The sequence below is a fragment of the Podarcis pityusensis genome (assembly GCF_964106645.2).
Source record: "Podarcis pityusensis genome assembly, chromosome: 4".
NCBI classification, from domain to species: domain Eukaryota; kingdom Metazoa; phylum Chordata; class Lepidosauria; order Squamata; family Lacertidae; genus Podarcis; species Podarcis pityusensis.
Window position 1 is genome coordinate 25,523,753 of NC_138027.1, and position 27,897 is coordinate 25,551,649.

General features: G+C 39.2%; 1 protein-coding gene across 5 annotated transcripts in view; it reads left to right on the plus strand.

Moving 5' to 3' along the window:
- CDK8 (cyclin dependent kinase 8) overlaps positions 1–18,913 on the plus strand; it is a 42,967-nt gene extending 24,054 nt beyond the window's left edge. For 3 of the 5 annotated variants that reach the window (XM_081004164.1, XM_081004163.1, XM_081004161.1), the window contains exons 5-13: positions 4,176–4,233; positions 6,567–6,698; positions 8,577–8,720; positions 9,581–9,650; positions 10,422–10,494; positions 12,417–12,514; positions 16,100–16,178; positions 16,991–17,143; positions 17,620–18,913. In XM_081004164.1, the coding sequence (XP_080860290.1) occupies positions 4,176–4,233; positions 6,567–6,698; positions 8,577–8,720; positions 9,581–9,650; positions 10,422–10,494; positions 12,417–12,514; positions 16,100–16,178; positions 16,991–17,143; positions 17,620–17,745 (933 nt within the window). In that variant the 3' untranslated portion in view covers positions 17,746–18,913. The remainder of the gene's footprint in view (positions 1–4,175; positions 4,234–6,566; positions 6,699–8,576; positions 8,721–9,580; positions 9,651–10,421; positions 10,495–12,416; positions 12,515–16,099; positions 16,179–16,990; positions 17,144–17,619) is intronic. The other 2 variants (XM_081004162.1, XM_081004165.1) reach the window with 2 other exon arrangements.
- Positions 18,914–27,897: the final 8,984 nt, after the last annotated feature.

Here is a 27,897-nt window from a genome sequence, read left to right on the forward strand (position 1 = left end):
ATCTTAATTTTTTACCTAGGAAAGTCAGACAGTATTTGTCTAAGCTATTCAGACTTTTTCAAGTACTAGAAAATTAAATTATACTTCAATCATATTAGATTTAGACTATTTGGGGTTTTGTAGTAAATGCAGAAGCTCTAGTTAAACTCAGAGTAAAAAATTAATTTTCCTCAAATGTACGTCTACAAAAATTCATTTAACAGATCAGATATATCCAAGCTGCTTTTGGCTCAAGGCTTAGCCCCATGTTTTCCATATAACTAACCAAAGGTTAGTCCTTTGGTTTATTTATACTTATTAAAAATGAAGCATTGGTTTAACTTGGGGGGAATTATTTTTCCATAGCATTTTTTAGTCCTTAGAAATGTAATTGTCTAGAAGATTCATGTGACCTATTTCCTGTGATCTGTAATCCCATATCAAAGTGACAGCCTTTCATGTTGCACTATATGCTGATTTTAATATTCTGTGTTGCTTCAAGTTGTGTAAGTAAACTGGCAACTCAACCTCTGTGATTGTTTTCAAAGTATAAGAAGTTAGACTCTCACCAAGCTAAAACAGCTGGTTACAAAACAAAATATAGTGTATTTTGTATTTGTGTAGGTGCAGCATTTCTGTACCATGTACCTTTTTATTTTATTTTTTCCGTAGACATATTTTAAAATGTTCAACTGAAAAAACCAATTATTGTGCTTCAGAAATTCTACTTACTTGTGTTTTCTAATTAGTTGATGACACTGTATGTTGGTGGAAAGCCTGGTGCTATCTGTAGCATATATCTTTTACTTAATGACTTTTAACATCTTCATTCTTTATAGTTAAGCTTTTATCTTGGTTCTCACCAGTTTCTCTTTACTATTTTATGGTGTTCGTATTCCATGCTGCCCCATCATTAAGCTTATTTCCCTCATAGCTACTCTTTCTGTGTGCCATGTTGGTCTGCCTCCTCCTTTCTGTGAACTAAGTTCTTACGTTGCTTAAAGTGCTGGATTAATTTAAACTATGATGTCAAATTTTCTCTCACCCTAATTTTCCAAATTTGTAAAGTTGGGATAAGTGACCCCACACCTGTTATCGTTGTGTATTAATACCAGTAGCAAACTCACATGCTGTTTAGCCAAAGCAGAACAACGGGAGGCTCTTGATATACTCCAAGGTTTACAGCATAAAAACAAAATATGGGGGGGGGGGGCTAAGGGGAGCAATTCCCACCAAACCGCCTAGTGAAAGCGAACTACGTTCAGTGTCACAGAATGCAAAGTGCTGATGGGTGGGGAAGGTAGAGAAATGGAGAACTGGAGCAGCGAAAGAATGAAATGGATTATCCACATAGAAGGCATGTCCGGCTTGCTAGAACAGTGAACAGGAGTAGACTACAAGTGCCACACTTCAATTCCTAAAGGAGTACTGAAGGTAGCAAGCAAGAGAGTAGAAAGATGAACTGCTATTGGTTTCTGCATTGAGAAGAAAATACTATTCTATTCTGAGACAGTACTTTGCTGATACTGCCATTTTGGGTTCACACTGCTTTTTTCTTTTTGAAGTTGTGTGTGTGTGTGTGTGTTTATTTCATAAAATTTAGATACCTCTTGACTGTAAACACCCCCCCCCCACTTCAAAACGTTTTACAAAAGAAACAACAACAAGATCAAGGAAAAATCACAACCCTACTTTAAAACATCCAAAAAATACTAAAACAGATTAAAATGACATCAACTTTCTAAGCTTCTGGGTAGGCTTAATTTTTCTAGAAGTTGACGCAGTGTGGCAGATTGAATTGTTACTAGCCAGAGCTTGTTGAATGTTTGAAGCTGGAAACAGCTTAGTGTGGGTAGAGGTCCTGGGTGTCTGAGGATCCTTGACTAGAGGTTCCAGGCCAGACGTATATAGAAATGCTATATTTTGATTACAGTGGTACCTCTGGATGCAAACGGGATCTGTTCCGGAGCCCTGTTTGCATCCTGAAGAGAACGTAACCCACGTCTGCACGTGCGTGGGTCTTGATTTGCTGCTTCTGCGCATGCGTGTGACGTCATTTTGAGTGCCTGTGCATGCGCGAGCAGCAAAACCCAGAAGTAACGCGTTCCGTTACTTTCTGTTCGCCGCAGAGCGCAACCCGAAAACGCTCAACCTGAAGCAACTTTAACCCAAGGTATGACTGTACTTTGGTTTCTTTGTTTACATATGAAGTAACTGATTGATTAATATAGCAGTAGAATAGCTCCCACTGTAATTGTATTTTATATCATGGTAGGTTGATGATACTGGCAGATTACTGTTATTGAACAGCAAGTGATTCTGGACCAGACTCTTATATTAAACTTTGTAAGCTAATGTAATGAAGAGTCGGACACGACTAAACAACAACAACAAGCTAGTGTAAATGCACTTTAAAGGAAGCACGCTGTGTTCCACCCAAGTAATTATTCCATATTTTTAGTAAAAGGTGGTTAGATTGTTACAAGGAATTAAGCATACAGCTTTGCCATAGTGTAAAAGCTAAGATTTTGATGCAAACTTGCTCTTGACCCTTCTTCCCTATTATTTGAAAACCTGGAATATGTACAGATCCATAATTCTGAGAAATTCACTTCTATATGATCGCATGGATTTAGTGATACTCAAAAGGGGAGAAAAATAAGATTAATCTAGCCTGCAGTTGCTTCTCTGCGTAGCACATTCCCTGATCCATTGCTAAGTGTCATTAGCAGCAATGCAGAGGAGAGCGGTGGCGTTGAGAGCTGCAGCACAGGCTGACCTTCCTGAAATAATTACCTAGACAACGTGACAGTTAGGAAATCCTACATTCTTAAGGCTCAGAGTTGGTAAAATGCATACTGAAATTATGTGAGACATGACAGTTTTCCAGAACCCCCAATAATGGCATCACACTAGCATCCAGCCATAAATAAAGTCGGAGATGACGCTTTTTTGGATACTGCCTTTGCCAAAAACGCAGTGTGTTAGCATATAATATCTCTTTCCATTTAGATCAAAGAGAATTCTGCATATTCTGCTCTGTTGTTCATAAATATCTTGTACCAGTCCCTACAATAGACTGATGGCCTGATAGTGCCACAAGTAGTTTATATATTTTTTCCTGGCTAAGAGCACACATCTTAGTGTAACTTACTGCCTTGTCGCCATCTTTAAACCTGTCCAGAGTCATACCCTTTTTCGAATTTGTTCTTTACACATTTATGTGTCTGTGATTGTACTAGATTACATCTGTTCCTATCAAAGATGTTTTCATTCATCTATCAAAGCTTCCTTGAAGTACTTTTATCTGGCATACATTTTATGCTTGCTTAAAATCACAGATAGGTGTTCACATAATTGCTTCACATGACAATATTGATCAGATGGAGCAAATCCTTTTCTACATACTTAAATAATAGCCCACTTAAACAATAGCCCAAAGTGGTGTGCTTTGAGCTGTTGATGCAAGCCTTTTTTCAAAAGAAGTATTTTTTTCTTGAAATTGGCTTGAACCGGATATATACTACTCTACACATCATCCTTGGCTAAATTTGATGATTAATGGTTATTTTATATAGGTTTATAAACCTTATAAGAAAACAGCAAAAATAGTTTTGGTGTAGCTCTATACAGCTTCAAAAGCAATTGTACCAATGTTTGCTTCTCACGTAATGATTCTGAAACTACCATATCTGCAAAGGCAATTCTTATAAACATTGCCTTTGCAGATGTGGTAGTTTCAGAATAAACTCTTATAAGCCACTCTTATAGTGGCTGAATTGATACACTAAGAGCAAAATGTAAAAGTTTTGTGTAGAATCTAAATGTTCATATAGTAACATCTAGGAAGATATGCAAAATATTTCATTGATTGCTTTTTGTAATTGGCTAATACTGGAAATAAGTGAGCCAACATTTTTCCCAGGTGAATTCTGTAATGACACCGCTCATCTGAAAGAAGAGCATGGTGTGGAAAGTTATTGAAAGGAAGCTCTTCTAAGAGGAAGAAAATGTAAGATGGGGAAGAAAATTGATTTGGTCAGCCATATGACCTTACAGCAAACTAATAATCCACAGGCACTATTAATGACATTCCACTGCATTTTGGTTTAAAATTGGAAAAATAAAACTGCTAATTTTAGGCACAAATGTTTAGGTTTATCTTGGTATATGTATTGTATTTTTTTTTTCCACAGAAACCTGCTAATATTTTAGTTATGGGTGAAGGTCCTGAGCGAGGAAGAGTAAAAATTGGTATGTTTATATCTTTGATAAGTCCCAGTGTAGCATTTAAGATAGAATGTTCTAAAGGTACAGCTAACCAGGTTAATACTTTCTGGATCACACATAAAACCCCATAAAATTAAAAGAGGTAAAATTTGTTAATGTTGGATGGAGAAAAGTGAAGGACTCCTTTGCTTCTAAAAATGTTGCTTTACAATAGTACTGAATTATATAAATATCAATAATAAAACGAACATTAGTAACAGTTGTATAAAGTGCTATTGAGAGGGTAGATAGATTATTCAGGGATGGGAGACAAATTTTAAAAGCTTATAAGCATTGCTTGAAGGAAATTAAAACAGCATTTTTAATGGATAAGATAACATTCAATTTTTGTAGGGGGAGCTTCTTGTGACACAGATTCCATATTCTATAAAAATGCTCTTTAAAAAATAATTAAATGAAACTCTAATGTAGCAGTAAAATTGGCATAATGGTATGATCCAGCATGTTGCGGAAGTATGTTGGTATCCTAAGGACTTAAGTGTTTGCACCAGCAGATGTTAAAGGTGAATATTTTCCTGTCCTCTGACTAATTATCTGAGACGGGGTGCCAACTTGAACAAAATATTGGGGAGGGGCAGGGAAGCCCAGCCCCACATAATCACATGACGTGGCGCACACACACCATTTGAATGACAATGCCCATCAACTTTGAGGGGCGGCTCCCTCAAATATTTTAGGGGAGGCAAAGGGACCTCAGCCCCTAGAATTTGGCTGCTATGATCTGAGATGAATTGTTTTGTAATTGACATAGAATTCCATACATTCTTTTGATTGTTCGAGACTATTGATCAACTGCCAAAAGCAGGGTTTTTTTCTCATTGGTGGCCCTATATATGAAGTTCAAAAGGAATAGAATTAGACCAGTGTTGAGCACATGACTCTTTAAAAGGTTTGTGAACATACAAGAGTACTAACACTAGCAGACTGAGGTCCTTTTGTAAGCAAACCATGGCTATAATTTAGGTCAGCCTCCCAACATATTTGACGTTAATTGAAGTGGTGCTTCTTGTGATGCAGACAGCTTTTCCCTTACTGGAAATGGACTACCTGCTACTTTTGCACGCAACAGCTATGTACAACATTTCAAACTAATTGATTGCTCCCCAAAATGGTTACACTGCATGGATGGATGTGAAAGAGACCTCTCCAGTTCATTTAACCTATCCAGTGCCAAGAATGGCAAGATGGACTCGTAAAAGTATAATAAAGCTGAAGACGCACTGCCTTATTTTGACAACAGAAGCAACAACAAAATTATGTTTGGACTGCCACTGTTTAAGCATTAAAACACACACACAACACACGTATTTGAATATAAACACTGTACTTCCCACTCACCCCTCTCTTCTGGAGCTATTGCGTTTTTTCCTCCAGCAGCTAAATGTTTCTTACCTTCTAAGATAGAAAAAGTTAAATTGTTTTCAATGTCTAAAATGAAGCATAATACAGTTTTAAATAGGGCTGTGAATAGGCACACACGCTTGTTAGTAGGACAAAGGGAGATGAATTTATCTCTGGTGAAAATGAGATCTGGAACCTTGCTCCTTAAAAACACACAGGCTTCACAGTCTTAAAGCTGGCTCAGTTCTTTGTATGGTCTACAACTGCAACCTCGGATCCCCAGGTCTGTTGGAATTTGTAAAATAACGAGCTGTATGTTCGCGCCTACACTCAAACTGTATGAAATAGTTTTTCTTACAGAAGTTAAATACTTCTCTGCTATTTGAGTATGGGTGCAAACAATCCAGGTTTCATTTGTAAATTCTTCCTAATGGGTGAAAAGTATTGAGGCACTAGAATATAGCAGGAATTGGGAATTCTTCCCATCTAAGCTTAAATGCAATTCAGCTACAATCGGTAACAGCCTCAAATATCAGTTTTCTGTGATAATAGAGATGGAAATGTACCAGCTGCCTTAGTTCCTAAGAGCTGAACTGTTTTTGTCAGGTTAATAAAGGACTAGCTTCTAAAAATGGGAAATCTTTCCAGCCTAGTATACACCTGCCTTGTTTTCCCCATATATAAATCCTCGTGTGTTTTTCCGTTGGGCTGGACACCAGATTTCCCAACTTTCTGAGGAATGATCAGCTTGATTCAGAACCTGCATGATCAAAAGTGTGTTAGCTATGATTTAATAATGCTTCATTTTCTGTACCATGCTTTAGAAACAAGCTTAAAAGGAACTTTTTAAAGTTAGACTGAGGATGTTTGCAGTGTGTGTCACATTTGAGCTCACTCATTTCTGAGTAAGCAGTCTGTGCGCTAAAATTTAAAGCATCTTCCCCCTCTTTTTACAGCTGACATGGGCTTTGCCCGACTATTTAATTCACCTTTGAAGCCTTTAGCTGATTTGGATCCAGTAGTTGTAACATTCTGGTATCGAGCTCCAGAATTACTGCTTGGAGCAAGGCATTATACCAAAGCTATTGGTAAGTAATGCACTGTATACCTGATTTTCCATATTTTAAATTCTAATTTTCCCTGGTGTGGTTTCCTTCCTTCCTTGTTTACAAAGATGTCTACTCTTGAAATCTTAGAATTGGACGGAATCACAAGGGTCGCCTAGCCCAACCACCTGCAATGCATTTTGGCATTTGGAAAATATAGGAAAGCATTGTGATTCTAGTGTGGAAGAAAAGTGATTCACTGAACCCTACTTTTTAAGGCTGAGTCTTCTATCATGTTTGGTTGCCCAAACATGTGCATCACTCTTAAGTCTTAAGTACTTCAGGGCACTTAACTGGCAAAGACCACATTGAATTTACAGATGGTTTCACTAATTAGATAAGAAATGCCAGCAACGTTTAATTCTGAAGACTGATTTGCATTATTGAATAGTGTCAGGAATGTTTTGGCTTTCATCCAGACATGCACAAGCAGCATGATGCTCTCACAAGGTGCCTCCACAATTTTTTCTCAGATTCCCCCCCACATAGCAGCACCCCTCCATATCCTATACAATTCTGGAGGAATCATTCAGCTTTCACAAGTCTGCCTGCAAGCCTTTGATTTTAGTAGACTTGAACCCAGAGCTTGAAACAACCTGTTTGGTTTGGTTGAAATACTATTGAAAATACCTATTTTTTCAGTGTGCTTTTGAGCACTTTCTTTTATCCAAGTCCTCGATACTAGAAGTAACTGTGCAAAAGCCCTCATTGACTGAATTCAAAATGTTGGTGAAGCACTTTATTTTGTCTGACAGTAGAGGACAATCAGTTTCATTGAGTCTTAAGTGCTAGTATTATGAAAGAAAGAAATTTCTCCCCAGTGATGATCTTTCGTATGTCCCCTTTAAACTCCCACCACCTTCAGCCTCTCCTTGTGGGAAAGGTGCCATGATTCAGTTCCTTGATTGCTGTGATATACACCCTTTCCAAGTCTGTTATATCCTTTTTGAGATGGAGCAAGCAGAGGTGCACATCAAATTTCCAAATGCAAAGAGACCTTAGATTTAAATAGAAGCATTACAGTTCTGACTGTCTTATTTTCAATCCTTTTCTAATCAATCCCTAACAGTGGCCATCCAACATGAGCTGAAGAACTGTAAGGAAGGGGCTATAGCTCAATGATAGAGCACCTGCTTAGCATTACAAATGTCCCCAGTTCCAGTTCATGATACTTTTGTGTAGGTCTGGAAAAACTACTGACTGAAATCCTGGGGTCCTGCTGTCAGTTGGGTGTTGACAATACTGAGCAAGATGGACCAACAGGACAAGGCAGCTTCTTATGTCTTCCTGGCTAGTTACCACCAATGCAGATACCTGCTTTGCTATATATGAAATTATGGTTAAAAACAACAACAATGCAGTTTGCATAGTCTTCTTTTGCTCATTTTTCTCTAGTATCAGTGTTAAGATTAGTAATGCATTGATTTTGCTAAATACAGCAGCAGCCTATCTAGCTGCCCGTGTTCTATGTGTGTTTTTCATGCTCCTGGTTATTGGCTGATGGTAATGAGAAGAGGAAGTAGAGAAAAATTGAATGTTATATGAGACAGAGACACAATGTGTAACAAGAGATAGAGCTAAATATTCAGCTATTGTGGAAACTGAACATTTAGCATAACATTAGTTTGGTCTACATTCCTTTAACCTCAGCAAAATGTTCAATTTTTAAATGCATGGGGTCATGTGTAAAATCTTAAGGAATAAAGGGGAAATGGAATTGTCTGTAGAAAATGTACATATAACTTAAACAGAGTTGCTTGCTTTGAGAGGCCATGTGTAGCCTCTGCTACTGTTCTTCAGACTATGCTTTCTCCTTTCAGAAAAGACTGTTTGATTTTTCCTTCCTCCTTTTTCGTAAAGATATTTGGGCTATAGGGTGTATATTTGCAGAGCTGCTAACATCTGAGCCAATATTCCACTGCCGACAAGAGGACATAAAAACTAGTAATCCATATCATCATGACCAGCTGGACAGAATATTCAATGTAATGGGATTTCCTGCAGGTACATATTCTATACATTCATTACTGATGTACTCCAGGCTATACGTATCTCCAGTACCATTTTAATAGGACTGGCATACTCTTTGTGCCATAATATTTACTGAAAATCTAGTAGGCTTGAAAGAAGCTACAGTAGCCATTGGAAAATGTCAATTTGCCTGATCTTTTTGTGGATGTGCATAGGTTTATGCACGGCCTACAAAGAACACACTGAAATTGATCCCCCCCCCCAATCTTTTTATTTCTTGAAAGTTCTTATTGTCTTGATAAAAAGAAACAAAATCTTGAGGGCTGATAGTAGTATTTACTGCAGGAGTCCTCAGACATTTTGGACTGGGCATATTTTAAAATATTTTGTGGGCTCACAAAATACATTTTTCACAGAAGATAAACTGATGATGCTCAGAGCCCCCACTCCCACCCCAAACTGACAAAAACACAAAGCAGGCAGCTGCCCCTCCCCAAAAAACAAATAGGTGAAAGTTCACTTTTTAAAAATAAACTATTGGGAGGGGAGGGGCAAAGGGCCTTGGTAGGTAGGCTCTGGGATGCCCATGTGAATCATGTTGGGGATTCAGACCTACTGTGTTAATTTCATTGTGCACTGCTTTGCCTACTTCCATAGCAAAAATTGGTCTATATTAAAAATAGGTGTCTCTTTGGTGACTCTGATCTAGTGTTGCTGAGGCGACTGAGAGAGGATATTTTGTCCACTCATATTCATCTTCATCAATGGTGATCAGACGGCAAAGTCTGGCATATAAAGAGGAGAGTGAATTATGGTTTTGAATATGCAAGTGATGATGTCCTATTTCCTATGTAGAGAAAGATGAAAGAGTGCTATTAATATTCAATTCATAGATAAAGATTGGGAAGATATTAAAAAGATGCCTGAACATTCAACGTTAATGAAAGATTTTCGAAGAAACACGTAAGTTTTGCAAAGATCTAAGTAATTGTGATGATTTCTACTGCATCAGGGGTTCATACATTCAGGAACCAGGCTTCCTTGGCAATTGCCTCTTTCCTCTCTCTGGTGACCACCCCTTCCCCACAAAGATAGTTGCACCTCTGAGTTTTCTGAGAACAGCTGGGAACAGGTATGTCATGTCACACTACAGGTTTGTATTGATAACCATGTTGTTTGTGAAAAAGCCCAGTGGAGGCCAGCAAGTTTGAAGGGATCTGTACTGGCCCTTCTTGGTTTAGTGGATCCTTGTGTGTTCTGCATGGTTTTCTGAAGCTGTTTGAAACAAGCAATAACTGTTAATTTTCTCATTGTATAGATACATTTGAAGCTACATAGCACATATAAAATTAGTGTCTTGGCTAAAGAGACAGTTTGTTGCATTAAAATCTATTGTGCTTTAAAGGATTGGTTTTTTTATGTGTCGTAATATTATGTTTTAAGCATTATCAAACTCATAACTACTAGAAGTATGTGCATCTTATATTGTACAAGAGGGATACTGGTTGCTAACCAAATCTAATAATGGGAAGTCATTTCCATGTGGCTGGTATTAAAAGCAGGGTGTGGCCTCAGGCTACTTTTACAGCGCTGGCACCCTTTTGAATCACAGATGGACCAGACAATTCAGCACAACTGAGTTCATTAGCAAGACCTATTGGTTTTATCCTGTCCTCCAGATTTGTACTTTCTATTCAGCTTGATGCATTGTTGTGACTTACTGTTTTCTTTCAGGTATACCAACTGCAGCCTTATCAAATATATGGAAAAACATAAAGTTAAGCCAGATAGCAAAGCATTCCACTTGGTAAGACTTGGATAGTATCAAATTGTTTGCTTGTGAATTTTTGCACAGTTTCTGGAAGCATTAATTTGAATTGTTTAAATTGCTTTTCATTGCATCTCTTCACAAAAGCATTGGTTGTAAAGTTGAATTTCTGTGCCATTTCATATTTCATAGTAATTCATGTCCAGAGTAAAACCCTATGATCTAATTAATAGTTTACTACTCCCAAGTGCTAGGCGATAAGTCAGTTTTTAACATTTCTGCAGCACGTATGGTGGCAGTAGATTTCCTTCCTTTTTTAACATGCCCTGACAACCTGATAATTTGGATAGCTATTAGTTGTATCAACAGACTGCTGTGGTCAAGTGATAGCTAATGATAGAATTCAACGTGGTGCTAAGGAGATTGCTTTGCTTTCCCAATGAAACAATCTCCCCTCTCTCCTGTGCACACTGTTCTGGGGGTTCTCCTGACCTTCCAGAGCAGATATGGGGGAGGCATGACGTGGCGTGTGCAGATGGGAAGGCCTTGTATTGGTTCCTGCTAGTGGAAGATTTAGTTGACTCTGGCCCAATATTCCTTTCATTATCTTGCTTATTTACTGCGTACCTCCCTACTATGGAAGGGAAATATGGGACTGAGGCTGCCACTGAGAAGGCTGTTCTTCTTGTTTGTATACTCAGTCTGTTCCTTATGTTGAGTTGTTTGAAGACTGGGATGCAAGGATTTGCATTGATAGGTATGTGTAGTAGCAAATTTATCATGTAATATGGCTAGCTTAAGGATATGGCTTTTCCTCACCCCAGAAGGCCATTTATCCTTGTATATGCTTCAGAATCCTGTTGCATCCAACATGCTATCTTAACACCTATTGTAAAACAGCTGCAAGCCTTATTTTAGAGAGTACTCAAGTAGCCTAAAAAATAAGGACTTCTCAAAGTAGGCATGAAAACAAAACTAATGACTGAAATGATCTAAAGATCTAAAGGGAGCACAAGGAGCCCTGTTTTTACTGTTATTATTTTTGAAAAACCAACCCCTCTTCTTTTGTTAAGCATGAGGTGACAACTGTTGGCTGTGAATAGATGTATCAGTCAACTGGAGTATTAGATGACCAGATTCAGTTAATATTTAGATGAAGAAAATTATTTTTCGCCTTTTAGCTGCTGACCCTAAAGCCAGTGTTTTTCTTTAATCTGCCCAGATTTTTTTTAAAAAAAACTAAGAACAAATCTCTAACACAGCCTGATCACTTGTAAGGTATTATTTTTTATGACTATGCATAAATTTGGGAGGGGTAGATTTGCTAAAATACAAAGCAAGGATATCCTCTACCCCCCACAGCCTTAAACCCAGCAATCCAAAACCATTTCACCATGTGCTTTTATCACATGGGCTAGGTTCACTACCAGAATACTTGGGAAGAATGTTAAGTATATTGGAAAGCGCAGGGAGAGGTTGTACTTATATAGTGTGATGGGCCTATAACATTAACAACCTTGAATTGTTTGTACAGTACAGTAGAAATTAAACCTACTGCACTATAGGTGTGATATGCTCTGTGGCCCATTTATGTGAGCAAGTAAGTCTTGTAACTGCAGCTTTTCCATGGGTAGCATTTTATAGATCATATAAACCTAATTCTCAGATTATGGAAGCCTAGATTATTAGGAACCAGGTTATACTGAAACATATCATTAGTCCATCTAGCTCAATATTCTGTCAGCAGCTCTTCAAGTTTTCAGATGGGGGTCTCTCCCAGTCATGCCTGGAGATTCTGGAGATTGAACCTGGTACCTTCTGTATGCAGAGTATAAGCCCTGCCACTGAGCTAACTAGACTTTATAAGCATATAAGGAAGCTTTGTATATTCACATTGTGGTGAAATATTTTCTTGATTGATTTGACAGCACTGAATGTCTTGTGTTTTTAACTATGCATAGCTACAGAAATTGCTTACTATGGACCCAATAAAGAGAATTACCTCAGAACAGGCTATGCAGGATCCTTATTTCTTAGAAGATCCACTTCCTACATCTGAGTAAGTGGTCAGTTTACTAGATACTATCTGTGCAGCTCTTTAAAATGCTTTATTGCTTTCAGTGTCACAGCGTGACTTGGTGGGTGTGGAATGGAGGAATGTTCTGAAAATAACAAGTGAGATGCTCCTTCTTGATAAGTTATAAGAAATGGCTTTACTGTGCCATTTGCCATTTTGAAGTAATATTCCTATTAATCTTGTTCTGAGCCTTTGATCCCATTAGTCATAGCAATAATCCTGTTATTCACTGACAGGTTGATTATGCATGCTATAGATCTTCATAGTCAACTGCTAACTGCCTGCAGGTCCACTTGAAATTATAGATGACATTCTATAATAAGTTTATATTTATTTGAAAACTTGATGGGTGGACTATGGTGAGGATGGGGACCGCCTTCCAACTTCACAACCAAAGTCTGGATGTAGGGCATATTCATGCACTTTCTTTGTTTTTAAATATAACGATTTGCTTTTTAAACATCCGTATTCTCAATATGTAGGCAAGACTTTGAAGTTCGTATTTGAAAGACATGACTATTTCTTTTGTGTCAAAGAATATTTCACTGGCAAGTTGGTAAAACTATTTCAACCTTAATTTGATGATTTATGCACCCAATTTGCTTTTTGATGTTTTACACATATGTATGGGCAATGGGTGCAGCCTTTCTGAAAATGAAATTCACAGGCACATACTGACTTTAGAAAAAACTTGGTTTTCTTCCATCATATGATTTGTTTGGTGTAGCCTAAACTGCCCTTGGGAAATATCCCTTTCTTCTTTAAATCATAAATTGGTATCTCAACTTATTAGAAAAATATTTAGATACTAATAGCTGCAGAGATCTGTATGCAAAACAATAGGTATAATTGCCCATCAGTTAAACTGTGCAAACACTGCCAAAAACATAAAATTTTGCAAAAATTATTCTTTCCCTACTAATTATCAATAGGAAGGAGGTAGAGTATGGAAGACACATCCATGACCCTTGATCTCACATTTTTAAAACAACAGGATGAATATGCACAGCATTCAATCTTTGGTTGTGAAGACTAAAGGTAGCCAGTTTTTTTGTGTAGAAGCAGAATAAAATTTGCAAAAACTGCAAATAACTGCAATTTCAGTGTCTTCTGCGATCTTCTTTGTGGACCTCTACATCACTAATGAACTGATTTTTTAAAAAATGCACAGATTTTTATAAAATCTTTCATGACTAATTCCTCTATTTGTTCCAGTTCAAAGTGTGTACTGATTACATATTTGGGTCTCATTGCCCCAACTTGTTAGGCAAGGCAAAACACAGCCAGAGGGGTTTTACATTCCAGTCCCATAGCAGAATATGAATACTTAACTGAAGAGCTTTAAAGAGGCTATCAGAAGTACTTGACCTACTTGAAAGGTATAAATAGGCTGCAGAACTTACTGTGTGTAAGTCAGTATACCCAATAAACTCTGTATACAATACCAAGTAAACAAGCACAGTGGTCTGAAGCTGTATGATGTATTCTGCATCAGAAGCTAAGGAGCTTATTGCTGGCCTTGTAAACTTCATAGGAGATCGCCTAGGACCATTTCTAAGCTGTTTTGAGCTCCTCAGAGGAAGAGTGGAGTATTAGTGTAATAACATAAATGTGCAACATAATACCATGGTGTCCCTGGGCCTTTCTGAGGAATGTTTTATCTCTCTTTACCTCAACACTCCATGGGAGAGATTACTAGTAAACTGGATTTGAATGGGTGTTTAGTGAATTCAGTTTCATTGCTGGGAGTAGATCCACCCTAACACATACTGGTCTAAACTATTGCTTCTTCTATCACCCACTGTAGAACGCTGCAATATCAATTACTTCTGATACATATCTTTCTGGATTCTTATTCTGCCATCTTCCTATCTCTTATCATCACCACACAAGTCCCCAAAAGGGTTGTCCCACCCAAATTAATGGGGACCCTAGTAGCTATTTGAAATATTTGTTTAAAGTGTTTTTGGTGGGGGGGGGGCGGTTTTAGCAAACCTGAGCCCCTTTATACTCCCTTTATTCCTCAACAATTATGGAATCTGTTGTCATGTGGTATTCCATCTTTCCCCTACATTTTCTGGGTTGTTTTTTTAAATAAACCTTTAACTTGCATCTAACTTTCTAAGCTATCAGGAGTCTGATTTGCCCTGTTGAAATGAATAATAAAGTGAAACTATCAAACGCCTGAGTTAACATTGATAGGGCAAACATACAACCCTGACTCTCTTATTTATAATACTCATTTTTTAATGGCTATTAGACTTTTGGGGTACATCCCTCCCGCCCCCAGCACCAGTATTCACTTAGACAGTCACTAGGAGCCCAGTATTTCACTTAGACATTTTTTGGATTTTGTTTTTCTCTTCTGTTAATGAGCCCACTTTTTCACTTATGCATTTCTTCTGTTTCTCCTATAGGGCTTCCTTGATAGCCCACTGAGGAATTTAAGTTAATATGTGCTCCAATAGCTTTTCGGTTGGAATGTTTTTCGAATGTGATACCAATAAGATTTCTACCACCCTTCATCAACAGATCTCAGGGGCAGTTCACAAGACGAAATTAATCATTATTTCCAGCTAGGACTTTTAAAGTGGTCCATTGGTCACAACAGCAGGCTGATACAGTAAAAAAAGAAAAGCATGAGAATTAAAACTTGAACATTCAAAGAAGATTGGCACAGCCCCTCTACAAAGTTTATATGCAGATGTAGGGGGGGGTGAAATGGGCTACTGGTTTCTGATTGGCTTTTATTTGCTGTTCTTTTATAATGTTGCACATGTTGCTACTGTTAATTTTAAATAGACCTACAGATAGAGTATAAATCAAATGATAATGGCTTACATGGTCACAGGTAGGTGATCCATAACAGTTGTCCTTACGTTAGATATGCAGTCTCTTCACTGATTCCTTAGCAAAAAGTTCAACATGGAATTGGGAAACATGGAACTGAAGACAGCTTGCAATAACTTTAGCTTTATTTGCATGGGAAATATTACTTGAAAATAAAACTATGGTACAAAATAGGTTAGGGGGCAAGACATATGAGCAAGAAGAAATGAATCATCATAGAATTTAGTATTTCCAGTCTTGTATAGAAATGGGGCAGAGCATTTTTCAGCTTGTCTTAGCCAGAAAAACGTGTTTGGGATGACTTGCTGGTATATGGTAAAAACAGCTAGGAAACTGTGTCACTTGGCTTCTTACTAAAATGGAGGCTTGCAAGTCTATGCACTGGCAAACTTGTGCTTGGGCTGTAATATAGTCCATTACTAAACTCTGTATTATAAGCAGTGTATTTAATTGATAGCTGGAGATCTTCTCTCTTACTGAAGAAACTGATAGCCTTTCAGAACAAACTGTCATACTTGGAACACTTCAAAGACTAAAGTCACTTCCTAAAAGACTAAAATCACAAATGGCAAGTGACACATAAAGCAGCTTGAACCAGGATGAAAACCATTTTATTACCATTATTAATTATGGGACACATTTTTTTTCCTAGTAGGGATTTATGCTCTTTGCTTACACACACAAAATGATTGCTTCTTTTTGTTTTTATATTTGCAGTGTGTTTGCAGGTTGTCAAATCCCATACCCAAAACGAGAATTTTTAACTGAAGAAGAGCCTGATGATAAAGGAGACAAAGTAGGTATTTATTTGAAGGTTAAGATGAGAGAAATACATTTAGGAGGTGTATTTTGTTAATCAGGTTGGACAATTTTATAATTACCAAGTTGTTAAGGCAATCATATTTTTGATAGGGTTAATGGATCTGATTTCAAGCATTTAAGTTACTGAGAGTACATGATTTATTATTCCATACTTTTACATATATGTCCCTGATTGTTGCTACTACTTTTTTTGAACCATTTCCTACCAAGATAAGAATTATAGCATAAAATAAATTAATAATATGATGAGATGAAGGTTAATTAATATGGATAGAAGTTAACATTAATTATGGGTCATTCCAACTCTATACATCAGACATGGCAAGAAATTGAGAACATCTGCAACATTTCAGTTTACATAAATAATATAGAAAAAAATTAATATCAGTAATCAGATCTGATCCATGGCTTGTAGAATAACAAGGTTTAGAGCATTTTCATGGTACCTAATTTGAAGTCTTTTTATTATCTGCAACTCTAGAAAGTGATGATTCCAAGTTCCTTTCATGTTAACTTATTTTGAATAAGGCTATAATCCTAAATTGCATAGTTGAAAACATGGCAAATAAATTGGGCTTACCTCTGAATAAATAGTTATGATAGGGCTGTATGGTATGTTTATGTTTGATTTTAATTTGTTTGCATACTTAGGTGGAAATAGTAAAGTAATTATTATTAAGTAATTAGTGGCTTTGTGCCTGACTTAGCCTTACACAAGACTGGATGCTTCCTACCCATGAACTCCCTCTGAGCTGTATCTTACATTTTTTTCTTTAACAAATTGAGAAGAACCAGCAGCAGGGCAATAACCACACAAATGGAACTGGTCATCCAGGGAACCAAGACAACAGTCATACGCAAGGGCCTCCCTTGAAAAAAGTGAGAGTTGTCCCTCCTACCACTACCTCAGGTGGACTTATCATGACCTCAGATTATCAGGTATTTCTGTTTTCAGCTTTCAGTTTTGTTATGGTACTGTGAATCATTTATATTAGCTGTTATGTCCATAACTACTAAAAGTTGTATTTTTAAAATCTATTTGAATATATGTTTTAATTGTTAAACACAACTGATTCAAGTCAAAAGGCACCAGTGGAGACCTGCACAGTGTGTCATTGCTAACTAGTTCAGTTCATACATCATGCCACACTGTGGTATGAAGAACTTGAACTGTGGTTTGAGTCTCAAAACAGATAATGGACAACCCATGGTTTGGAGCTGTTGGTCTGGTTTCATTTCCCACCCTCTTAACAATTAGCTACATAAGTTGAATCCATGGTGCAACAATCTCTAGAGCTGTAGAAATAGCTGCCATAGTTGTCATTTCCGTCGTGTTAAACATGGCAGCATTTGACCAGCCACATATGTAATATTTTCTCTCTCTCTCTCTCTCTCTCCTCCAATGCGTTGCTCAGCGTTCCAATCCCCATGCTGCCTATCCAAACCCTGGACCAAGCACATCACAGCCACAGAGCAGCATGGGATATTCAACTACCTCCCAGCAGCCTCCACAGTACTCTCACCAGACGCACCGGTACTGAGCTGCACCGAAATAAAGTCAATGCACTGTTGCTAAGGCTGCAGGACTGGCCGTGCTGCTGTCTGCCTGGAACCTGGCGTTGGGCTGCAAGAATGTACTGTAAACTATCACATTTTCAAAATGTCTGATAGCCAAGTTCCACTACTTTTCACAGGCTGGGAGTAGTGGCTCCCTCAGATTGTACCCATTATGGAATTAGACTTGAAAAGAAAGTACTAGCACAGTTTGTGTTGTGGATACGCTACTTCCATAGTTTACTTGACATGGTTCAGACTGACCAATGCATTGTTTTCAGTGACAGTCTGTAGCAGTTGAAGCTGTGAAATGTGCTAGGGGCAAGCATTTTTGTTGTTGTGAATTCTATTGATGTTAACAACGTTATCTGACCAATAGTACGCAAAATCTCTTTAACTGGTATTTGAAGCATACAGTATGTGTTAATGAGATGAAAGCAAACTAACCGTGGCTCCAATTGAGAATTTTTTTTATATACATTGACTTTTAGTGACTTTTTTGTGGGTTGATTCATTTTCCACATTGATCAATGTTTTATGACCAACAAATTTGCTAGAGAGAGATTTTTTTAAAGACACAAAAAATGAGCATTTTTCCAGCAGATTTACAAGCCTCCCAAAGATTAATTTTCAGCATATGTTTATTTTGTTCTCAAATCTATGACTTGACTGGTATTAAAGCTGCTATTTGATAGTAAATGAGTGTGTTACTGAGATAAACCTGTTTGGTTCAGCAACCAACTAAAATGATTGTCATAGACAGTGTTTTATTTTTCCTGTTGGTGTTAACTGATTTGTGAGCATGCTTGGAATTAAAAAAAAAAAAGCATGAGTGACGTTCCCTGCAAACAAACAAGCAGTGCAGCATTCATTCAGATATTTTTGTCATGATTTTTTGAGAGCTGGCTTGATGTAGTGGATTTTAAATTTTAATTATTTTTAAATATGTTCGCACGTTGCTTTAGGGTCTCCCTTATTAAAGCAAAGGATTAAGGTGTTAGGAGAACCTTAGAATTTGAGGAAAAACTATACCATACAATGTACTGTATCAAACTATTTTACATGAATGACGCAGGTATTCTGAATTTTAAAAGAAATCAACATTGTTAAAAACAAGGTGTTACATAATAAAATTATTTTTCATAAATCTGCAAATGATTTTGCTTGTGCTTTTGTCGGTTGATGCTAAGAAAACATGCGCTTGGCCTATACAGCGGTACCTCGGGTTAAGAACTTAATTCGTTCTGCAGGTCTGTTCTTAACCTGAAACTGTTCTTAACCTGAGGTACCACTTTAGCTAATGGGGCCTCCCACTGCTGCCGTGCCGCCAAAGCACGATTTCTGTACTCATCCTGAACTAAGGTTCTTAACCCGAGGTACTATTTCTGGGTTAGTGGAGTCTGTAACCTGAAGCATCTGTAGCCTAAAGCGTCTGTAAGCCAAGGTAAAGGGTAAAAGGACCCCTGACCATTAGGTCCAGTCACGGACAACTCTGGGGTTGCAGCGCTCATCTCGCTTTACTGGCCAAGGGAGCAGGTGTACAGCTTCCGGGTCATGTGGCCAGCATGACTAAGCCGCTTCTGGTGAACCAGAGCAGCACATGGAAACGCAGTTTACCTTCCCGCTGGAGCAGTACCTATTTATCTACTTGCACTTTGACGTGCTTTCGAACTGCTAGGTTGGCAGGAGCAGGGACCGAGCAACGGGAGGTCACCCCATCGCGGAGATTCGAACCGCCGACCTTCTGATCGGCAAGCCCTGATCAGCAAACCACCCGTGTCCCAAGGTACCACTGTATAATAAAAGCAGTTGAGGGCAAGAGCACCTCATTTAACATAACACAAGAAGCTGTCTTGTACAGGATCAGACCAGTGGCCATTTAGTCCAGTGTTGTCTACCCTGAAAAGCAGGAGCTCTCCAAGGTCTCCAGCAAAGCTCTTCCACTGCAGTGCTATCTGTAACCCTTCACCTGTAAAAATGCTGCAGAACCCATTGTCTCTAGGGGAAATAATTCCTATTGATAATCTAAAGAGTATCAACCTTTCCTTCGACTGTTTTTTCCCCACTGGTTCCTTGGCTGCATATCTAAGGTAAGTATGTTTTAATACAGTTTATATGCAGTAGTCCATGCCAGAACAGCCCAATCTCATATTTGTGACCACTGCTTTCCTACCTCACCACTTCTTACAGGGATTATCTTCCTGCTCCAGTCAAAATACATTCCTCATCCTTTCTGAACTAGTCATGGGTTATCGATTGCCAACAGAAGTGATGGCCATGCAATAGAATTGTGTGGGCCTCCTTTACCTGTGTTACCAACACTTATCCATGCTCTGTGTGGGAAGAGGAATGAGTTGGCTACTGTTTCCTACTTGTCTACGTTACTGAAAGCCCCACCCAGGAACTGTGTAAAGAACAAAATGCATTGGGCACTGTTTCTACCAGTCAACATTTCAATTGTGGAAGGCATTAACTGGGCTGTGGGTAGCAGGCCTTTTGTAAAAAATAATGTGCAAGTGAAAGCTTTGGGGGTGTGGAATGTGCAGTTCCCAAAACATTTGTGCAGTTCAAATTTCAAATAATAAAAAATTTAGCTGATGTGGAAAGTGACAGCATGAGAAGCAAAGTGAGTAGCCAAGCCATCTTCAAGGTTATCCATTTCTCTTCCCCCTGCCAAAGACACTGCACAGACAGCACTGCTACACTCCATGGAACGTTCATCAATGTTTCTGAGATCATGGGGGCTCCCTTCCTGACAAATCAGGAAGCAACAATGTCAGTGTTATGGCAAGGGTGGTAATGCCAGGAAATACCTAATATGGCATTCTTAACAGGGATTGCTGAACTGTATTTGAGCATCTGGGCTTCCCCTCCCCTTTGTTTTTTATAAAGGATGGCTCCGTCGTAGAGCATCTGTCTTTCACATACCATATCTCAAGATAAGATTGGGAATGCCCCTGCCTGAGACCCTGGAGGACTGCTGCTGGTCAGGGTAGACAGCATTGAGCTTGATGGACCTAATGGTCAGACTGTATATGGCAGCTTCCTATGTTGTTCATTTCTTAAATATCTCTCCAAATAACATTTCATTGGAGTTCATGATATCTCTTGTTTGAAGCTTGAATATAACACCCACCTGCATTAGTGCACAGTTGTGAAGATTGCCTGCCACTCTAAGCTTGTAAGTGTGATGGAATGTGTGCAGATTATATATAGATAAACACAAAGATTCTCACACAGCTAGATCGCCACACACACAGACAGGCACACAGTTACACAGCAGAAGAGAAAATGTAGAAGCATGTTGCCAAAAGGCGCTATATTGTGTGGAGTGGACACCATGCCCATGAATACAGTGGTCCGTGGCATTGGGCCCCACCAAGAAAAGAATCCTGGATACAATCTAAATTTTCCCTTTGGATTTGAAGAGACAAAAATCGGAACGTAATGCTTCTGATGTAAAAAAGATATTTTAAAAACGATGCTTTTGAAAATATATGTGCATATTTAAGTATTTTCTCCCCACCAGCTGTAGGAAGAAATGCAATGAGAAAGAAGGGGACTCTGCCCTTGGGCCTCTCAGTCTTTAAAAGGCCGTGCATATACTCTAATACTCTTTTTACTTGCATATGAAGGGATGCTATAAAACTCAGCTTGGGCTTTTAACTCTGAAATATCATGTCGAATATTTCTGCCGCTAATAAATATTTGACATAACTGCACTCCAGAGATGGTTGCTGCTGAGGGTGGGCCATTGTGTTCCCCTCTAACAGAAATGGGTAAATTGCTGCTTTAGAAATCCAGGCTCCTGATGTATGGTTTCTGTCATAAGCAAAATGCCTTTGGGTGATGTGCATTTAATAGAGAGAGGTTAATATGTTGGTGATTTATCTCAATGTGGTAAGATCATGCTTGGAAGTCGGTAATCCCAGGAGCTACATTTAAAAGCATTCAATAAAGAAGATTTAATAGAGCTGCTAGCACTAGTGAAGGGTTCAAGGATTTTAGAGGCAGCAATCTTTATATAAAAGGAAACGATAGGCCAATAAAAGAGTCGGGAGTCTTTTCCTGTGGAAAGCCTATTGGCCTCTACAGTTTTAGTAGGGCAGCTGTTAAGACAGAATATCAATAGGTTATGAGTTACTTACACTGGCTTTTAAGGCCAATGGCTAAAGCTGACCTAGAAACATCCCTGTTCAGAGGCTGTATTTTTGGGATGTCAAATGCTAGACACAACTAGGAAAGCCACCACACAACCTGCTTGTGAACTTCCAGGAGGCATGTGGTCTGGCTGCTGTTGAAAATGTAATATTGGGTTAAATGGACCCTCATCTGATCCAACAAGAGAATTCTGAGCCTCCTTAGGCTTAGCTTTTGTGGCGCAAAACTTCCCCTGATCACATCAAAATGCATTAAGACACCTGAGCTTTCTGAATAAATCATACAAAATATTCCTACAGGGCTTCATTTAGTAAGGGATTTACATCTCTTGCCTCTTCATGTTTAAAGATGAGATGATAAAATACTTGAGAGAAGGATTATATATCACTAGGCAAAGTCCCATTTTTTGAATAAGAGTGATTAGGACTTAGCTTCTTTTAAAAGGGTAAATCAAAAGTGGAGGGGGTGGTAAGGTAAATAGAAATAAAAGTACCCACTTCACTTTGAGAAGTAATGAAGAATCTGTAATCTGCATCTTCCAATATTAAGAAAGCTTTAGGAACTGTTTATTTAACTTACATAGATGTCTAGCGCATCCTGATGGTGATTAAAACTCAATCAAGGCAAAACTAACAACAAAAGCTGGAGACAGTTTAAAAAGCTGAAAAATGTAAAGAAGAAGAAGAATGACAAAAATAAACCAGTGATTTAGATTATGTACAGTTACTTCTCTCACCCTGCTCCTTTGCTTTACATGAAATATTTTGGGTAAAATACTTAAATTGGAACTTTGGCTATGCTGCAAACTAAGAATTTATTTTTAAAATTATAAACCACCTTTTGTTCAAAAATGGCAGAATATCCCTCCCTCCTGCAGCGATTATGTTTCCCAAAGCGTTTGGCGGGGATGACATTGTGCCCTGTGCTGTGCCATGGACTTTTGGGGATGTGCCCTCTCTGCCCTCAGAGATCTCTAAATAGACCTGCTTTGGGGAAACTGGGGCTGGGGTAAAGAGAAATAGCATAATTCCTCATGAAAGATTGGGTAGGATGCCAGTACTTAATAATCACTTTAATTCCAGTCACTGGAAAAGGCATACATCCACATATATTTTAAAATTCCTCTCCCAAATAAATGTGATTGAAGTGCTCATGAAAATAATTCACTGTGATTAAAAGCTAGACCTCTCTGTTGAAACAAAAGATTCCCCACTTCTCCAGCCTCTTTTCTCTCCAGTTCTGGGCGTTTCTCCAGTCTGCTTGGTTTTATTTTGCAGGGTGGGAGAGAAATGGTTGTGCAGTTTTTGGACAAGTGAGACCAGGGCAACTTGGGATCTTCAGGAGTCCCAGATCTACTTGGAAATGTGAAGATCTCTGAATCACCTTGATTCACCTTGTAATCCACACAGCACGTCCAAAACTGATGCATACTCTTAGCCATTACATCGGGAGGGGGACAGACCTTTTTGGGTCCACAGGAGGGGGGATAACTGGTTTGTTTTTGTTCTTATTTTTATTAAGTATTTTGTGTTTTTTTCTATTGCAATTTTATGTTGTGAACTGCCCTAAGATCTATGGATGAAGGGCAGTATGCTTCATCATCATCATCATTGTCATAGATCTTTACCCAGCACTAACTTCGATGTTACGTGATTTACAGGTAGATTGCCCCACCAGTCACAATCCCTTGCATGGGGGTCCCAAGCTTGCAAACCACAGTGCAAAGGGCATTGCAAGCCTCCCCACCATCTCCTTTCTCTCTGCAATATCAGATGTCAAAAGGGGAGGAGAGGGGATTTCTCAAACCATTCTGCAAGCCTCCTCATGCTTCACCTTGCCATTCCCTTCTTGCGCAAGGTGTGCTCCTACTGCCCATTGACATGGGGGGCGGGGTTACAAAGAAACCTTGCTCCAGCAAAGTAGCAAATGGAAGCCCACTTTAGGATCCCGATGATTCTTTTGAAGACACGTCTTTAACCTGCCTCACACTAACATCATGCATGCCCACAGATGTAGGACAGGTGGGTGTGGCTCCCCCAAAATGGCCTAGTGAGCCAAGTTTGGCCCATAGGCCAGACGTTCCCCACCCTGCATCTCATCAAGCTACAGCAAAGGAAGAAAAAGAAGGGATGCAGAGCCAGTTCATCTGAGGGTCCACCCCAACTGGCCAGCAGAAGTGATAATGAAGAACTTGTTCCTGAGTTTGATTATTTCCTCAGCTCCCCCAGTCCATTTTCCTTTTGTGTTGTGTCTTTTTATATCGTAAACCAGAGGGCAGGGACTATCTTGTTTTGTTGTTGTTGTTGTTGTTGTTTAGTCGTTTAGTCGTGTCCGACTCTTCGTGACCCCAGGGACCAGAGCATGCCAGGCACTCCTGTCTTCCACTGCCTCCCGCAGTTTGGTCAAACTCATGCTGGTAGCTTCGAGAACACTGTCCAACCATCTCATCCTCTGTTGTCCCCTTCTCCTTGTGCCCTCCATCTTTCCCAACATCAGGGTCTTTTCCAGGGAGTCTTCTCTTCTCATTAGGTGGCCAAAATATTGGAGCCTCAGCTTCAGGATCTGTCCTTCCAGTGAGCACTCAGGGCTGATTTCCTTCAGAATGGATAGGTTTGATCTTCTTGCAGTCTATGGGACTCTCAAGAGTCTCCTCCAGCACCATAATTCAAAAGCATCAATTCTTTGGCCATCAGCCTTCTTTATGGTCTTGTTTTAGTGAACTACAAGTCACTCTGAGAACTCTCTTTGTCTGGAGGACAGGGTGAAAATTCATAAATAAAAGATTGTGGGTGGGAACAGAGTCACACTTCTCAAGCCTAAGCACATTGGATTTCATACATATACAGTACGGCAAATGCAAACATTACACCCAACAAAGGTATCTGGCAGGGCAGGTACATCCAGTAGGTGGAGTGCAAAGGCATAATCCTCAGCCATGTGTAGGGAGGAAATTAGAGCAAAAGAATCGCTCAGTCCAGGTCCTCCTCTCACATTTCCAGAGTAGCCCTACAACTCTGAACCAGGAGTGCAAAACATTTGAATACATTGCCTCACAGTTCAAGTTCAAGTTCAAGTTCACAAGGTGCATTTCTTTCCTAAATCCACTAGAGGGCAAATATCAATGGTATTGTGCAGTACTTTAAGAACAGCAGGCTTTTAAACGACATTATATACACAGTGTTTTTCTGCAGAAATATCAGTTAAGCCAAATAGTATGTATATGGGATAGTCTCTAATGTCAGTCCTGGTCAGAGTAGTAGACCCATTAAAAATAATGGCTATGATTAAATTAGGTTAAGTTCAATGGGTCTACTCTGATGAAGACATTGGATACTCCGAAGGAAGACAATTGGATACAACTTACAGATTTCAGTTTTTTCTTTATGAAAGCAATAACTATTTTAATCAGCTGCTCTATATTAAATACTACTACTTTTGTGGGGTTATGTTAATAAAGAATTGATTAAAGGGCAAGCTTTTAAATCGTTCCACTCCCCTACAATCTGAAACCCCTTTCCTACCTCTGGAGGCAAACCTGATGAGGTCTCTCCCTGGATGCTGTGCTCTTCTAAAACACTGTCAGAATTTTTTTGAGGGGCAGGGCAGCGCCATATGTAGGTTCTGGGAGACCTAAGTCTTCATCAGAAGATGAGTTGCCCAGCTTCAGGTCTGGAGCCAACATGTATAAATCCCTATATTTGTACTCTGGATCACCACCCCTGCCTTTCTTCCTTCAGTTTATTGGTTAGTTTTTCTAATAAGGCTGTTTCCCATACTATTTGATACCATTGGTCCATGCTTACTCTTGACAGGTCTCTCTTGGCTATGATGTTTCTGGCTGTTGAGAGTAGGTGGGTTATGAGCTCTTTATGATGTGAATTGGCATTATTATCTTGGAAGATGTTTAGTAGGGCCAGTTCTGGGGTGACTTCTAATACTTGCTTAGTTATTTTGAATATTTCTTATATGATTGCTATCCAGAAGAGTTGGATTTGGGGACATTCCCACATGTGGAGGTATGTGCCTGTAGAAGTGCATCCTCTCCAGCCAGGCCCCACGTTTTAAAGCAAAGCCCTTTGTTCCCACATCCTCCAGAATACACCCTAAGCCAACACAACTCTATTTGCCATATGTATCTCTTATTATTATTATTATTATTATTATTATTATTATTATTATTATCTCTTCCATTGCAACCTCTTTCTAGAGTGGCCATGCATCCTACTTTACAGAGCACAGTTCTCTACTTGAACAGAAGTCTTAACCAAGCCCAGTTTATGACAAAGAACTAAGAAGGGAGACAACAGGAGGGGCCTTGGAGTTGCCCCTCAGCAGTGAGCATCTGGAAAGCCAACTGAGCAGCACACACATCACCTTGTCACTGTCTTCCCCACTATGGTGAGACTGCATTTCTGTTGAAATTGTAACAATTGGGATGGATTCAACTAAGTTGTTTTACTAACAGGACCCTAGTGCAGGGCTTCTCCTAGTGCAACAGGACTTCCCCACCTTCTCCCCGTGTACATGCCCCATATTGGCTCTTTGGGTGTCAGAGAGAATCTCCAGAACAGCACAAGGGGGGGGGGGGGAGGTTGCTTCATTGGGCAAGGAGAAATGCTTGCACTGAATAAAAGCCTGATTTAATGCAACACTGAATTCCTCCATGTTACTAAACTTGCATGCATGCATACAAATAAGCTTATGCAAAGTTCATGCAAATCTGCACTCTCCTTTGCGTTTTTATTGGAGGAAGGTAATGCACTTTTCTCTCGCTCTGGTATCAGGTTTAAGGTGCTGGTTTTAACCTTTAAAGCCCTATACGGACCAGGACCCTCGTACCTACGGGACCGCCTCTCCTGGTATGTCCCACGGAGGACCTTACGGTCTTCAAATAAAAACATCTTGGAGATCCCGGGCCACAGGGATGTTAGGCTGGCCTCAACCAGAGCCAGGGCTTTTTCAGCCGTGGCCCCGATCTGGTGGAACTCTCTGTCACAAGAGGCTAGGGCCCTGCGGGACTTGACATCTTTCCGCAGGGCCTGCAACACAGCTGTTCCACCAGGCCTTTGGCCAAGGCACAGTCTGACCCCCTCCTTCTCATAGAACTGTACCCCAATGGTTGCCATTAATTTGATTCTGAATTGATTTTAGAATGAATTGATTTTAGAAGGTATTTCAATTAATTGACTGTGATTTTAGGTAAACTGTGCTATTTTTACTGTTGTTAGCCACTATGAGCCCGGCTTTGGCTAAGGAGGGTGGGATATAAATAAAATTATTATTATTATTATTATTATTACCCTTTTCCCCATTATTTTTTGTCTCTCCTGCTGCTGAAAAAGGAGGGCCAAACTAGATAGGAGTGCATCTTTGTACTTAACCTTTAGGGCTTTAAAAATGGAAATAGCAGTCACTGGGGAAGGGGGATAATAGGAGATTTCCTCCCAAATGTGAATAATAGCTTCAAAGGAACATTTTTTGGTTAGTACTGCAGCAGGGCAGGGAAGGCATTAAATCCCCCCTCGAGGCCTGCTGCGATCCTGATTATGATTACAAACACCCAACAGCTGCTACTCCTGTCTAGATTGGCCCTTAGGTTGTAAGCTCCTTAGGTTAGGGGCCTAATATAATCAACTGTTTTATATTAAGAACTGCTGTTTCTATTACTACTTTAAAGTGAACATTTTATACCATTTTATGACCACCGCTTAGAGGTTTGTTTGTTTGTTTAATTGATTAAGTGGTGTATAAATGTTTCTAAATAAATAATCATTTGAAACAAACCTTGCTAAGCAAACAGATTTTGGGGGCTGCTTATTTAAAGCACTGTGTGCATTGATTACAGAAATATGCTCTGTACAAGATGTTTGAAGATGGCATAGAAACTGCAGCTCAGTTACTGGCCAAGTCTAGTACATAGATCAGTTGGTTAGAGCATGGTGCTTAGAATGCCTAGTTTGCAGGTTCAATCCCCATAT